This window comes from Python bivittatus, unplaced genomic scaffold (assembly GCF_059951505.1).
Source record: "Python bivittatus isolate LINGU-HERP-01145 unplaced genomic scaffold, Pbiv_v1 ctg000020_np1212, whole genome shotgun sequence".
NCBI classification, from domain to species: domain Eukaryota; kingdom Metazoa; phylum Chordata; class Lepidosauria; order Squamata; family Pythonidae; genus Python; species Python bivittatus.
Genome location: NW_028277030.1, coordinates 105,618,037 through 105,634,969, shown reverse-complemented (window position 1 = coordinate 105,634,969; position 16,933 = coordinate 105,618,037). Strand labels below are relative to the sequence as shown.

Here is a 16,933-nt window from a genome sequence, read left to right as displayed (position 1 = left end):
GTTCAGAACGGATTAACCGTATTTACATTGAACCTTATGGGAAAATCTGATTCGGTTCACGACCAATTCGGTTCGCGACCAGAGTCACGGAACGAATTAAGTTCGTGAACTGAGGTACCACTGTATTTATGCTTTTGCTCATTTCCAAAGCTCTTTAAAAATAGTTCTGGTAAAGAACTTCCCAGAGGATGGATAAGCATTGTATTATTGCTTGCAATCTCCTGAAACATTTTCTGAATGAGAAGAAAGAGAGAGACAGACAGTTAAAGTTTTCTAGTACATCTTGCTTTTGAGAGTAGAAGTGAGTCGTAGCTGAGAAAAATGTAGACATTGTTTGGATGATTTCTTCCTGTTCTTCTACTATGGCCAGGTTGGTGTTAATGTTTCTTCCAGAATAGACTTTCCCAACTTAGCACTTTCCAGATGTGTTGAGACTGTAATTCTCACAAAACCGAGCCAGGAAAGGCTATAATAGCTAGTAATTATGGGAGTTGCAGTCCCGACACATCTGGAAGTGTCAAATTGGGGATGGCTATCCAGAGAGAGAGGCTAGTGAAATTGGACCTATTCAGTGTATGCCTAAGAATATTTATGTCTTCATCTTTCTAATCCATGCAGTAATCAACATTCTTTTGGTTAAATGATTTAAAACATTACAACAACAAAACAGTAAAGAAAAGTAAAAAACATAGCAGAGGAGAAAATGAGGAAAATTTTAAAAATTAAACTTGCTGAGTAAAATAAAAAACAGGGTGTGAAAGCAGGAGAGCTCTCAGCTGTGCTACTGCTGCCTTGGCATGTAACTACCCTAAGAGGCAAACAGGATCTGATGCCCTTGCAGATCCATCTAAACCAGTGGCTTTACAACGTGTTTGAGTATTTCTTATTTATTGTTGGTGAAGAATTTCCACCCCTTTTGCTCTGAGTCCCCTAACAATTTCTCTCTCTGGCTACCTCCAGTTCTCATCCTGAAAAAATGCTCCACACCATGGAATAAGGGTCAGTCGTGTTCCTCACAGTCATTTTTTCCACTGACCCAACAGTTGCCTCCTGGCATCTGCAGGAAGTGGCTCATGACCCCCTTCTTCCGTGGGGTTGCAGACTCCTGGAACTGAGCACACTGTTTGGCATTCTTTGGCCTTGTTTATGTCTCATTTGTGAAAGGCAATTGATTGATTTAGCAGTTTGCCAGAGAAATGCATTGGAGGGTAAATAATTGATCATAATTTTGTCCTGCTTTTGTCTAATGAAGATGTCACTGTTTGGCTGGTGCATTGGCTTTCCATTAGAGCAGAGCATCAACTGATATTAAACTTTGCAGTAACCTTCTTGGAACAGATTTCTGAATCTGGGATTCATTTAATAAACCCATTAATCATTAGCAGTTCCAAGAAACCTGACAAGCTTTAGAAAAGGAATGAGAAGCCTTTTAGGCCTGGATACACTTCAGCACGTTGGTGGCAGCAGCGGTGAAATGATTCTATATGATCTCAGAGAGAAGCTGTCATTCTTCTGTAAGAAAAGAGAGGTGGCCAGCAGGACTGCAGTCTCGCTCCTTCTCCTTCTCCTTCTCCTTCTCCTTCTCCTTCTCCTTCTCCTTCTCCTTCTCCTTCTCCTTCTCCTTCTCCTTCTCCTTCTCCTTCTCCTTCTCCTTCTCCTTCTCCTTCTCCTTCTCCTCCTCCTCCGCCCCACTGGACTCCACAGCCTGCCTCTCAGAATAACTTGTCACTGGGGTGAATCACCAGCAGCCCAGTTAATGTGTTATTTTTATTTGAACTTGTGAAAGATTCATCTTAATGCTAGAATTATTGGCTGCCTCCCCAGTGCCAAGTATCTGTATAGTATGTTTCAGGCAGCACATAGAGGTTTGTATAGGAAGATAAATCTTTCTACATGCCTTAGACCCCATCACCATTACACTCCCCCAAGCGGGTGGCTGTCACCAAACTTCACCTATTTGAAAGGCCAAAGATGCAGTTTATCTGGTAGGGGATGAAGGTGTCCAGAAAGGCTCATTCCAGCATGGTATCTTTTCTGTCACATTTGTGGTTTTCCAGTCTTGTTGCTTTCCTGAGTGCAATTTAGATGGAGAGAGCCTAAGCGAAGGGGTCATTGCCTCACATTGTCTGCCCCAAAAGAGTTACACTCCACCAATTCCATCACTCATCACTTGAAAGGGCTAGGAAGAGTGTGGTTTACATGGCAAGGAAAATGTTGTTCCCACATGGCTGCTCTTCCCAAGAAAACTGCACTCATTCTCAGCCCTCCAAACAGTAAACTTCTAGCTGTGCAGTTTCCAAGGAAAATTTAGAGATAATAGCAGGCAAGAATGTTTTCAGTGATTAGTTTGACAGGGGACTCTTTGAATGCCCATATATGCTCAGTAAATATCAATATTAAGTTTGTGAAAGAATGATAGGATTGTGCAGCTAGGGATTTTTCAATAGGCCCCATTGAATGAATCAGAATAGATAGTATGCAACTGGAAAAGCAGGACTACCTAAATGCATCCATTTCTCTATTTCTATCTAAAGTTCCCCAATCTTTCCCCACTTCCCCACAGTCTTTCAGTTGATTGGTGGTTTGCCAGGAATGCACACTGTTGTGCTATGAAAGGCAGCATGTCCAGGGCAATGATGTTATCTTACACAGTAGACCACATTGGAAGCCATCAATAACCACTGCTTGTTCTCCATGATCTAAATAAATGGCTACCAATTAAAAGTATAGTGTTTCTTTGGGAGACATAACTGAAATAGGGAATAGATACTTCTTCTCCAGCCATTGTATAATCCAGATAATGAAAGGGCATCTTCAGATTCTTAGGGGTATTGAATGCATCTTTGTAAGCAGAACAGCATTTTTGCTTGTATAGTTATCTTTTTCACTCACCCTATGCCAATGCAGAGAGATTGTCTCAGTCCCTAACTTCTTCCTATTCTTTGCTAAATGAATCTGTCCTTTCCATGAAGAATTACCCTGACAGTGGATCTTCTTCTCTTACTGCATCACCAGATGTGTTATTATCACCAGATGTGTTATACAAAACCCATTTTGTATGTCTAGTGGAAAGAATATTTACAGTGGAACATGGTACAACAGCAAAGGCATTTCAGCTTGTCACAAGGCAAGCCTGTTTCTGGTAAAAAAGAAAAAAAGTGCTGAAATCAAGTGTGAAGGGCCTCTGAGAAAAGAGAGGAAGAGGAGGAGGAGGTGTGGGAAGGTTCATGCTCCAAGTGGGAACTCACTTTGCATGCTAACTATTTTCTCTACAAATATTCAGCTACATTAACACTGTCAGAGGCTAGGGACTATTTTTCAAGGCTCTAACATCATTCAAGGTGACACCTGTCACTGCTCCTCAGCATCAAAATGAATTCTAGAAATAAATGTAAAGTATCATCTTTGGCTCCTTTCAGTATGGCTGTTTTTGTATGGCATCACACCCTTTCCTCTTCCTTGCCATTTAATCAGATGTGAACCAGATGGTGACCCGAGATACAAATATGGAAATCTACAGAACAGGGATGTCACTTGCTAAGGGGGGTGGGGGGGTGGAAGTGCCTTTATCCACCATGTCCTCGTTTTAGCCTTGCTCTGTTCCTAACACTGTCATCTTAACAGACACATGTTAGAAACCTCTTTATTACCCCTGTTCATTCATCCAGAAGGAAAATATTAATCCCTTTCAAAATTCCAACAACCAGTTTCCACAACCTATTTGAAGGCTTAAAAAATGGTTGCATATATGGAAGATGAGGAAATCTTTTCCTGAATTGATTGCACACATGGGGAAGCTGTTATGTAAGTGCCTGAACTTGCAGCATTATGTTATTTGGAAATCATTTCAGCAGCACTGTCAAGAAATAAAAGGGGATTGGTGTGCAGTGCATTCTCTTAGTATCACAATATGCACATTTATTCTAGACTCAGTTTGGATTGACTGAAAGCCCAAAATGATTGCCTAAATTGGCTCAGTATCTTTGCCGATGAATCTTTATCTCTAGCTGATATTCATCTAGCAAGGTAAATTAGGGTGAAAGATAATGATTGGCTGTGGAAGAGTGAACTCACCACCTGGAGTGAGCAGGCATTTTTTCCCTCCTGGGATCCAGAGTTTTGGTGCTGCCTGGGAAGGGGAGTTAAAACAGCTCCATCTCTCCTTAATTGGAGAGTTTGTTTTATAGAAAGGGAACTGAAAAACAAGGGTATGCATGGGTGTGTTGAGAAAAAGAATCAAGCCCAGAGGACAGCGGAGACACGGGAAAGAGTGACTCCGACCCAAAGGCAAGCACCTCAGCAGTAGCCTTCCGACAACAAGAGAAAACTTCAGTTCTTGGAGCTGCAAGATGCTGAGAAGCAGAGCTGAAAGAATGGGCAGGAAAAGAGCCCAAACAGAGTCTGCAAACCCAAGCAAGCCTCAAACCAAACCAAACCAAACCAAGCCCACTGTGTGCAGCAACAGCTCCAGAAACAGAGGACTGTGAGTGTTGGGGGTGGGGGGGGGGAGAGAAAAGCCCATTGGCAAGTCTATAAAGGAATGGAAAAGGGTTTTCATATGCAAATGGATTGAGATTGGCTACAAGAGCTGAAGACCTGGGGGAGAAGGAAAGATTTAAAGAAGAAACAGTTAAGATAAGGAAAGGTAGTGTTAACATAGGAATAGGGACATAAAAATAGAACATAGAGATAGAAATGTATAGATTAAATAAGAATAGAAATAGAATAGTTCCAAACTTATAGGAGTTTAATTTTGTACAATAAAACGGTTTTGTGTGGGAAAAACAGACAGTCTTTGTGTCTGCATTCTGTACCATATTAAGAAAAACCCTAACACTGGCCCAGACTAAGTATCCAGCAAGTTTCAGTCATACTAACTACAGCTTTAACTTCCTAACTGGCTCAGAGCTTGATTTTGAGAGACCAACTCATTTTAGTATGAACCTGGAAGACTGCTGTGTCCCTAGAGGTTAATATTCATATTCATTTCACTTTCAGCTTCCTTTCACTTTCAAGTTCCTGTTCAGCCAGACATTTTAAATTGCATTCACAATAATTTTAACTGTTTCTATTCCATTTTTAATTATTTCCATTTTATTTTGTGGGTTAGCTGCTGTCAGTGTCCTACAGGCAGAAATGAGAGAGAGGATGAGAAGGACGGGGTTTTTGATACCTGGATCTTTTCCAGTCCTGTGTTGTCCAAGGAGATCCCAGCAAGTCATACATGATAGCCATGTGAAGATCTAGTGGTGAATAAATCAATACATTTTGTATCTTCCCACCAAAGCCCTAAGGTGATGGAAGATAGTGGAGTGTTAATAGATTCAAAGAAATGAATTTGTGGAAAAAAAAAAAAAGCTATGCTTTTTATGATTTATGCAAAAGTGAGAAATCAGTAGTTGGAAAGAAATGAACACCAAATAGGAGAGAAAAGGCAAGATTTAATGGAATTTAATTAAATGAAAGAAATGTGTTGAGAAGTAAGGCTGTCAGTTTAATGCATTCTGCTTTGTTTCAGGAATGGACATATACATATAACCAGCAAATCCACTTTCAACAGTTATGCTTGTCCATACATACCCTCTTTCCAGGTTCCCAGGTGATGCTTTTGCCTTGCAAAGAAGGGGATGGCAAGCAGGTGAGACCAAGATTGGGGATGTTAAACTCTCCTCCAGCATAGTGTGCTAGTATTGACGTAAAGTGTTTTCTTTCTTTGGTTTTTATTTATTTATTTATTTATTTATTTATTCATTTATTTATTTGAGCTTATCTGCTACTCTAATCCAGAAGGACCATGCCACATGCTAACAGCAGTAATGTCTGTGAAAAAAACACATGGTTATCGATACCAATGATAATCATCTGGAAAATGTCAAGAATTACTTGGTTTTGCCTGGGATAGGCCAGTTAAAAATGTCAAGGGTCTGAGAATTAATCAAGTCATATTTTCAAGGTGCCAAATGTTGATGCCTGGTGTGATCAGCAGTCACATAAGCACACTGAGGTTGATAACGTAAAATTAAAGAGGCAATACTTAAAGCAGAATTATAACAATTATAAGCAAAGTTGTGGCAATAAACCAATACTTAACTATGTTCTTTTTTCTTTTTTTTTTTCAAAAATTGGGTGCAAAGTTTAGGCTAAACCAGACTGGATTCACCAGGATGTGTCATTTGCCAACAAATTATTGGATTTCTGATTGCACATTTGTGGATTTGACACATCCACAAATATGTGACACCCTTATTGCTTCATCCCTATCATGTTGGTGTCCATGCAGATAATAGTTGACAGATTTCAAAGCAGTTTTCTTAAAATGAGATATTAGGCAATACGAATATATTTTCCACATTTTTTGTCAATACTTTGGCTTTGTATACATTATTCTTAAAAGCTAAGAGGCTGCCAGAAGATAAAATGGCTAGACACTGTCACTGATAGCACCAGCATGAGCTTGCAAAAACCCAAGAAAAGTTACTAAGAGACAATCCTAGTGAACTGTTAACTATTGGGTCACAAAGAAGTGACCGAACAACAATAAAGTATTATAATCAGGATTGCTGTGAGCACTTGGCAGCATTCCTGAAGTTTGGATACTGAATTTCCACTTGCTTTCCTTAAGTAATTATTCCTCCTCTTCATTCAGCTGTATTGATACAACTCAAGGTTAGATAGCGATCGTATAAAGCAGGAGAAAGGAACTCTACTTGGTCCAATGGTCAGACTGCTTCCCAGTGCAACTCCTATGGGTTGGGGGATATCACTCGGCATGCCACATTTTTCTTGAAGCTCCCTCAAACTCTTTCCCCATGGCACAGTGAGAGATAGCAATCTTTCTCTGCCTGCAGAAAAATACTGCCCTGATCATTGGAGTACCTTTGATACTTTAAGGGGAAGAACTTCTTAAATATAAACTTAATCTAACGTTTCCTATTTTTGCTTTAAAAGCGCTGGAATAAAGTTGGTTCCCACATTGAGCATATGGCCACCCGCTACTGCTTGGACACAGAAATGGTGGGAGATACCAGTGAGAGCATGAGAGAAGTGGTCATTAACCCCTGTGAAAGCACGGCAATGAGTCAGCGGTGGGAAATGGTGATGTCCTGACCACATCTATCAATTCACCATCAAGCTCATCTTGAAGGACCTTTGTCAGGAAGTGGCAAGGCTGTTGTCCAAGCTTGGGGGTTGGTATGGGCTTGCTTTCCTGGGGAGCAGGTCAAAGAATAAGAACATGCAGTTGTGATGAGGTGAAAGAAAGGCTCACAAGTGCTGTCTTTGAGACCCAGAGTAGTAATTATTCCAGGTTGGGGGTCATATGTGTGTACTGTTAAGAACACCTCAACTTAATCTGGAAATATCTTTCAGTAACATTCATCTGTTAGCTGAAGCAAAATATGACCCTGTTTTTGAGAAGGAAACTTACTGAAATTGATAAGTACAGAATTTAATTGTCTTTGTTACCAAGGTTGTTGAAAATCCTTGGAAAATAATAAGCAAACAAGGTGATTCTAATGGAAGAAAGGTGGAGACAAGATAAGCTAAAACTTGTAAGAGCACATGAATGGTCATGGTGGGAATGATAAGAAAAGGCCAACAAATCTTGCACTTTGAATTGGTGTAATTGAGCACATCTCTGAAATGTTTGAAATAAGGTATATTGCACATGAGAATTTGAATGTGAACCATGTACTTTTTGTGCAATAGAGACTGTACGTAGTGTGATAAAATAAATGTGTATGAGAGAGGGGGAGGGAAATGGAAGAGGAAAGTAGAATCTTGCACTTTTCTTCAAATCTGATTATGTGTGTATGAAGGAAAAAAGGGAAATCTTTATCCTATTTACTGTGCAATGTTTCTTCCAGAAATGGAAATACAGGGAGCTTGGCCCAGAAATCATGAATGTCTCCTGGAGAGAGAGGGGGGACGAGACTCTCCATTTTAACTCAGCACACGGCATACATTCAGCATGTGACTGTCCCTGCATCCTCACATGTCCCCAGAACTGACATACAGAAGGTCCAGAAGAACACAAAGTAGAAGGTAGATGGACAGTAATATGTCACTTCCTTCAGTTTTCTCAGATGACCTGGAAAAAAAATCACATAGTGATCTCCTCTGACAACCTCTGAGCTTTGACAAGAAGTCCAACTTGTCAGTTTATAATATTGGCTGTATCCTATTGTTTTCTTGTTGAATTCCCCCTCTTCAATTACCCCATTAAGACTGAATACTTGAGCTAACTATGGCTAATTTACAGAAACTTGAAAAAGGCAAGATCACATTGCTTGCGAATGCACATCTTTTTTTTTTTTTCTGCTGATAATCTTGCTGTCTCTGGGCTGGGTGGGGGAAGGTTGTTAAATAAGAGCAGCAACAATTTCAGCAAAAAAATCACTGGATGGTGTTTAGATCAGAAAGTCATAGAAGGATAAGGGGAAAAGTGAATTGCACCAATGCAGTAGTCAGTGATGGCATTGAAGTCAGGAGTGGTCCAGATATGAATATGGATTTGCGGTAGGGATGCATATCAAATTTAGCTGAATACCAAATTGGACCAAAACCTGGGCTTTAATGAAACAAAGCAGAATCCTCACAGTAGCTGAAACTGAACTAGGAGTCTTCTTGCTTTGTGGCATTACACAAAATTAGTACCATGCTTGCAAAAAGAAAAGAAAAGCTGCATTTCTCTGTAAAAAAGCAGGATGGGAAAATAGGAAAGAAAGGGATGGGGGAAGGGATTAAGGAATTACTTAAGGAAAGGAGAGGACTGTTGAGTTAGTTGTGACTATCTGGTCTGTCACCTAATTAAAGACTTACAAGAAATCAGGATATGCTAAAAAGAACAGTGAATGCCCCTTGCAAAGTGTTGGTTCATTTTTAAGGACCATAGGAAATCATCTCCACATCCCTAGGTCTATAGGTGAACATTAACTGTTTTATGTTTTTAGGAACCATTCCAAAATACTTGCTTAAACTAGTGCTCTCCTCAGCAAATACCATTTAATTCTGCAAATAATAACAATAATCCCTCCATCTATATGCTTATTGTGCGTATTTCTAGGCAAAGATTGCCTCTAAAGTGTCAGCCTGGTGCCCTCTAGATACGCTGAAGCTAATACTGTTTTGCAGTTAGGGGCACTGAAACACTGGGCAGAGGAAGCCTGCAAAAGGCAGTGCCAGTGCTGTCATAGCCCCTTCTAATCTGAACAAAAAATCCTGCCTGTGTGTGTGGTGAGTGATTCATAACTCTATTTGAGAGGGTGGATTAACACTGTTTGTTATTTCATCTCTGGGGTCTCAGATGAACCTAAAACCACCTGCTGTTCATAACTGTAATGTGTCTTTCATGGTTTAAATACCTTGGAATAGGGAAAATTTTCATATCATAAAAGTAATATTTTGCTATTTGAAAGTTATGGTCTCTTATTTGTTTGCTTGCTTGTTTGCTTCTATACTATTCATTTTCCAAAAATAGACCAGGAAAGGAGGAGGAAGAGTCTTAAATAAAACCATCCAAGCAAGGGGAAAATAATAAAAACTAGGCGTGTGAGTATGTCAGACTTGATTCCCAGAGGGTACTTCAAAGAGCATGGAGGTGTGAATGTAGCATCTGTCTACATCTCCTGAAAGCAGCAGTGTCTTTTCTTGAGGTTCCATGGCTGTTTTCAAGAGTTGCAGGCAGGTTCCATACTCACACTCCTACATTCTCTGAGCAACTTTTTGGAATCAAATCCAAAGCTCTGCACAGCTACATTAAAAACAAAACTCGTTAAAAAAAAGTAGAAAAACAAAATAGATATCAAGCACACTTAAAAGCTGTCTACTCTTGGAGAAGCAGTTATTCCAATTAATACTTTTAATTGTTTTCTGAAGGAAGTGGGACAGAGCAATCAAGCATCCCTCAGGACAGAAATCCTTAACTGGGTGCCATAACTGAGAAGACCCCTACTCCTGGGAGCCAAATCTACCAGTGGAACAAGAATACCCTCCCCAGCTGATCTTAAGTTGGATAGCACTGGGGGAGGTGGTCATTTTAAGTTCCTGATCCTGAACCTTTAGGCCTGTATAGATTAATTTCAACACATGAAATTGGATATGGAAGTACTTAGGCAACCAGCACAGTGTTTCCTGGACTCATATTATATGCTCTGATTTAGCTGCTTCACTTACTTGGACAGTTGCTTTCTAGACTAGTTGCAATCTCTGGACCCCTGCAGTAATCCAAGCAATGAATTGTATTATTAAAGCATGGGTCACTAAGACTAGGCTAACTCGGTTCAGGAATGGTCATAGCTGGTATCAGCCAAAGTTGGCCCTCCTTGCCATTGAGGCCATCAGTACATCTAGTGATAAATTGGAACAATGGAGAACCAACAAGTGATGTATGTAAGACTTTCCGGGGGAGGACTATCCTGATCAGGCCATTTTTCTAATTCCCAGGCTGAAGAACAACCTATCCACCATGCCATCATCTTACCTTGATTGAGGAGCAGATTATTGATCCTGTTCTAGTTCACTAAAACACACACACACACACACACACACACACAGACAACGGACTAAAAAAAAATTGGCCTGCCCCTTCCAGTGACAGTTCAGCATCATCAAATGGATTCTGGTGGCCCTTCAGAAGTCAGGAGCTAAATGGCAGTCTACTGTCCCTCAAACACTGCTTGTCTGTGAGCTAGTGGGGCAAATTAATCAGGTGTTTTATGTGAATTAAAATTTATTTAATATATAGAAGAAAGAGACTGATATCAATTTCTGCCACTCCAATGATTTCTTCGTAGCTAACGCTTCCTTCAGACAACAAAACAATGCCTCTATACATGGACAGCACCAGAAGGAGTACATAGAAATCAAACTGACTATATTATTTATTTTATTTTATTTTATTTATTTATTTGTTTGTTTGTTTATTTAGTAAACTTGTCCCCGCCCATCTCCCCACAATGGGGGACTCTGGGCGGCTTACATCAAATTAAAATCATAAATACATGATTAAAAGTTATAAAAAGAACCACACTTACAGGGATAAAAAGAGATTAAAAGATCCAAGAGGCCAATAGAGGCCACACCAGGCCGCTAAGGGGCTAGCCAACCCCTTTTCTGACATCCTCCCTCCCTGCCCCAGGCCAGATGGCAGAGCCAAGTCTTCAAATCCCTCCGAAAGGCCTGGAGTGAGGGGGCCTCTCTCACCTCCGGGGGCAAGATGTTCTATATTATTGCTAAAAGGAAGTGGAGGAGCTCAATTATAGCATCAAAAACATGGCCAGCTGCTGACTATGAGACAAATCATGAACTGCTCATGTGCAAGATCCAAGGTAAACTAAAGAAGAAGAAAGCCAGTCAGTTTCTACAATATGATGTTAAATATATATCCATCATTTTTAAGAAGAACATCAGAAATCCTGCAAGATTGTTGTGTGATGTTAAGTGATGGTTATCTCCCCCAATATCTTAAGGTTTTTTTTTTTGTTTGTTTTTACTTAGTGTTTTATGATGTTTATTATTTTTTTATGTATTGTATTGTATGCTGCCCAGAGTCATGTTTTGTGAGGGCGGCCATACAAATTTGTTAAATAAATAAATAATCACTTTGAAGTCCTGAACCTCATGGAAAGAGACACTGAGGAATTATGGAATGAACTTAAAGTAGTAGTTAAGGATGAACATGAAAAGTGACTAACAAAAATGAGGAAAGAGAAGAAAGCAAACTGGATGTCAGAACAAACTGTAGAAATTGCCAAGAAGAGAAGAGAAGCCAAAGCTAAAAAAGACAAAAATCTCAGAAAGGAACTTAACAAAGTTAAGAGAGAAGAAACAAGAAGCAGTATTACAACATCTGTAAAGACACCAAAGATAGAAACAGACATGGAGAAACATGGAAAGTCTTTCATCTCTGAACTCAGGAGGTGTCAATCTTGAATTGATAGGCTTAAAGGATGCCAATGGACAGATAATAATCAATTCAAAGGAGATCAAAGGAAGATGGAAGAGCTACTGAAATACTGTACAATAGAGATATCAACACCCAAGATACCTTAGAAGATATTCCCCACTTACAAGAACCTCTAGTACTAGATGTTGAAGTAAGATCTGCACTCTGGTCCTTACAAAGTCAGAAGGCTACAGGAACTAATGGAATGTCCACTGAACTATGGCAGGCAACAGAAGAAGAAGCAGTCAAGGTTCTAACTAAACTATGCCAGCAAATCTGGGGAAAGACACAGTGGCCAACAGATTGTAAGAGGTCGATCTACATTTCAATCCCAAAAAAGGAGACTTAACAGAGTGTGCAAACTATTGTACAACATCGTTAATTTCACATGCTAACAAAATAATTCTTAGGATCATCCAATGAAGATTAGAGCCCTACACAAAAAGAGATGCCAGATGTTCAAGCTGGCTTTAGAAAAGGCTGAGGAACATGAGATGTTATTGCTGATGCACGCTGGATAATTGAGAAAGCCAAAAAAATACAAAAAAGAAATTACTCTGTGCTTCACTGATTATAGAAAGCCCTTCAATTGTGTGGATTGCATCAAGCTGTAGAATATGCTCAAAAAAATGGGAATCCCAGAACATCTCATTGTCCTTACAAGAAACTTATATACAGATCAGGAAGCCACAGTGTGGACAGAACATGGCAAAACAGACTGGCTTCAGGTTGGCAAAGGAGTGCCTCCTCTTACAAGTAGTCATCAACTTACAACCACTCATTCTGTGACTGTTCAAAATTACGATGACGCTGAATGAGGGGGACTTATGATGGGTCTGCAAAGTTGCAGCCATCGCAGTGTCCCTGCAGTCATGTGATCGCAGCCTGGGTGCTTGGGTGCCTCGCTTGTGATTACAGCATACAGTGAGCTGCAGTCATGTGGTTGCCATTTGCAACTGTCCCTGCTGGCTTCCAACAAGCAAAGTCAATGGGGAAGCTGGCAGGGAAGGCCACAAGTTGCTCCTGCAATTCACTCCCGCTGCTTTTTCTCCCAAGGAGCCCCACTATGGAGTAGTGCACACCTGCCCGCAGCACTCTCTGCTCACCCGTGGCCCTTGCCAGCCCACCCACACTCCCCAGCGCTCACCTGTGGCCCTTACCAGCTCACCTGCACTCCCCAGTGCCTCCCCATGGCCCTCACCATCCCACCTGCACTCCTCAGTGCCCCTCTGTGGCTCTTGCCAGCCCACCCAGGGCCCTGGCCAGCCCACCTGCACTACCTTGCAGCTGTCCACAGCACACACACACCCCCACTGCAGCTGCACTCACCCCTCCATGCTCCTTGCCTGGGACTCCTGCCTCTTCCTCTTTAACGACCCACGTGGTCCTGGAGTTATGATGGCAACCAGGACTGCTGGGATTGCCGTCACTAAGCGATGCAGGGATGTGACACTGCACTTTACAACTGCATCCTTTACAGCTGCATTGCTTAGTGACAGCAATTCCAGTCCTAATTGCCATCATAACCAAGGACTACCTGCATTTATTCAACCTATACACTGAATACATATTAAGGGCAGCTGGACTGGAAGAAGATGAGCATGATTATAAAATTGGAGGAAGAAATAAAATAACCTGGGCTATGCTGATAACACTACCCTAATAGCTGAAAATGCAAAGGATCTGCAAGGTCTAGTAATAAAAGTCAAAGAGCAAAGTGAAAAAATGGGACTAAAATTAAATATAAAAAAGACCAAATTAATGAAAACAGGAAGAACAACCAGCCTTAGAATTGGCAATGAAGATATCAAAGTGGTGGCTGGCTTCTGCCTTTTAGGATCAACCATCAACAGTAAAGGAACAAGCAGTCAAGAAATACACCACAGACTTTTTGCATGAAACAGAAAAAAATGAACTCATGTTATATGGATTTGATTAGTAATAGTAGACGACAATAGAAGAAATGGATCTTAGGTTGTAATCTTAGAGTGAGAGTTTAATGTAAGTTTTACTTATATCTGCTGTAAAAGAAGTCAGAAGTCTCTCTTTTTTTGTATTTCTGTTTCTTCTTTTTCTTTCTGGACTCTGTTTTCTTCCTTTTTCTCTATTCCTTCTTTTTCTATTCTTTTTTTAATTATTAATTCTTGTTAGATTTTATCTTTCTCTTTTAAAATTTAATAAAGCTATTTTTTTTAAAAAAAATAGAAATATGCCACAGACTAGCACTTGGTAAAGCAGCCATGAAGGCCTTGGAAAAGATACTCAACTGCTGTGATGTGTTATACCTACAAAGACCAGAATTGTGCAAGCCGTGGCATTCCCTGTGACACTCTATGGAAGCGAAAGTTGGACTTTAACAAAGCAGGATAGGGAGAGTATTGACGCCTTTGAACTTTGGTGTTGGAGAAGACTCCTGAGAATACCGTGGACAGCCAAGAAAACAAACCAATGGATCATCAACCCAGAGTTCTTACCTGAGGCACAAATGACCAGACTCAAATTATCCTACTTTGGACACAGTATGCAAAGACCTAACTCTTTTGAAAAGGCTGTAATGCTGGAAAAGGTGGAAGGAAAGAGAAAAAGAGGACAGCCAGCAGCAAGGTGGAGGACTCAGTTACAGTAGCAAAGAGTGCACTGCTGGAAGACCTGAAATACCAGGTTGGGGATAAAGTGTCATAGAGAAAATCTATCTATGTAGTTGCTAGGAGTCAAAAACAACTTGGTGGCACCTAATCAAAACCCAATATATGTTTATTGAGAAGCCCTACAATGGGACTTAATCCCCATTTACAGCAGCCTTAATTTAGTTCAGTATTGTGCATTTCAGATGTGTTGGTTCACATGTGTTGGTAATACAACTTCCAGAATTTCCTGCTGCCATAGCTGCAATCTGTTATAGACTGGGTTCACACATCTTATTTAACCCAAACATTTCTTAACCATGATTTACTGAATAAACCACAATTGGCTAGGCTCACACTGCATACACTAAACTGTGAATCATTGTTTATAAAGGGCAACAACTGAGTTAACAGCAAATACTACATCAAAACCAAATCATGTGGCTTAGCTTAGCTCAATGTGTGAACTGAGCTTTTCCATTGTTAACATACCAAAAATTTCAATCATCAGTAGTATGAATATCTGTGCACAGGATCTTTGAAGCTGATTATTTGAAAGTAACAATTTTAGCTCACTAAGAGGATCATCCTATGTTAGGTTCCTTTGTTCACAGTTTATGAAAATAATATGACTAATAAACAGTTATTGTGGCATCTTACCTAGAATGTATTTCTGAAATGAATCTCTATTTTGTTCAAGACATCTCAAAACTTTAAAATAAAGGTAGAAACTAATGCTGTCTTTATAATGAGATTGGTAGATAAATTATTTTAATGATATAGGCCTGAAACATAATGCACTTTAGCTGAAGGGAAATTTGCTTGGAATTATGGACCAAAAGATTACATGAGCCAGGAAAAAAAAATATATGAATGCATTATTGGCAAAACTATGCATAGCATCATAGATCATAATGCAATTTGTCTCTCCATAAAAAAGAAAAAAAAAACTATTTCCCTTCCATCAGTCTTGTCTGCAGTTTAAGTCAATATTGCTTTCAGAACTGAAATAGATTTTTATTTAATTATTTCAATTTATATTCTTCTCCATGCTGAAAGCACAAGACAATTTGCACTTGTATTTGCATTTTTTTAAAAAATAGCATTTTATGTATCTTTTGAGTCTAAGGTGCTCAAGGCAAGCTAATTGGGTGACTGCTGCTACTGCTTGTTTTGTTTTTTGTTTTGTTTTGCTTCAGGACAATTCTTGTATAGTAAGGGAACCTGAGAGAAAGAGAGATTTGCTAAAAATGACTCTAAACGCTTTATGGAAGTGCCAGCCAATTCGCCATTTCACATATGATGCAGTCACCAAAAGGTGGCTAGTTGGAAGACTTCAGCACATACAGAGAATTCCTGAAAAACTTCCTATACAACAGCTGAGCCAAATTATGGGCAGTCACTACCATGCCCAATGGTTAATGCATTGGTCTAAAACTAGAACTAGAAAGATTTAAATTCAAGTCCACACTCAGCTATAGAAGATCATTGGGTGACTTTGAGCCAGTATCTAAGTGGAATGAACTTCATAGGCTGGGGGGGGGGGGGAGATGAAATTGGAGGAGGGAGTGCTATAGTATACTGAGGTCCTAGATAAAAAGTGGGATATGAATCTAATCAACAACTCATCCTGAACTGTGTTGGAACACTCAGAAGGCTACTTGAGTTAAAACTTCACAAAAAATGAAAAAGAGATCATTGGATTTTGTGACTCACCATCTAAAAGTGTGACATGTACAAATTCAGAGTTAGGGAAAGGAGATTGATTTATTTGTTTGTTTGTCTGTTTGCAGAAGTGAGTTCAAGTATGTTGTTTACCCTGAAAAATCCAAGAGGAAGGTGAAAAACTCTGTCAGAAATAGCCACACTGGGACATGTTGTACAGTAAATAGTACTCAGCAGGAGACCAGCACCCCGACAATCATCTCTGGGCTCAGAAGCTAAGCAGGGTTAGGCCTGGTCCAAGATACCACCAGAAAGTAAACTTGGCTGAAACAAAAATAGCTTGTGTAATATACATAAATACATATGTATGTATATGTATGTATGTTGCCCCTCCCATAGTTACTGCCACCAGATTAAATAAACTTTGTAGGACAATATCTATTTGAGAAACTTTACTAAAAAAAAAAAAAAAAAAAGCCAGCAAGATTTGTAGATGTTTATTACATAGATTGAAAGCTAAACCTTGATCTGAATGCATCTTTACACTTCCCATCTATGCGGTGGCCTTATATCCTCACCACTTAACACATTTGCAATGGATCTTTAGCTTGAAAGATCAAAGCCACTGTAACCTGAAATTGATTTTCCTCTACAAGAGTTGTTCAAAGCAAAAACCAATTTCGTTTGTATAAAGTACATT

General features: G+C 39.8%; 1 protein-coding gene across 1 annotated transcript in view; it reads left to right on the top strand.

The window, feature by feature from the left end:
• Positions 1 to 8,316, top strand: part of GALNT14 (polypeptide N-acetylgalactosaminyltransferase 14) — a 281,280-nt gene extending 272,964 nt beyond the window's left edge. The window contains exons 14-15 of the mRNA XM_088145870.1: positions 5,519 to 5,638; positions 6,949 to 8,316. Coding sequence (XP_088001996.1) covers positions 5,519 to 5,638; positions 6,949 to 7,107 — 279 coding nt within the window. The 3' untranslated portion in view covers positions 7,108 to 8,316. The remainder of the gene's footprint in view (positions 1 to 5,518; positions 5,639 to 6,948) is intronic.
• The last annotated feature ends 8,617 nt before the right edge of the window (positions 8,317 to 16,933 follow it).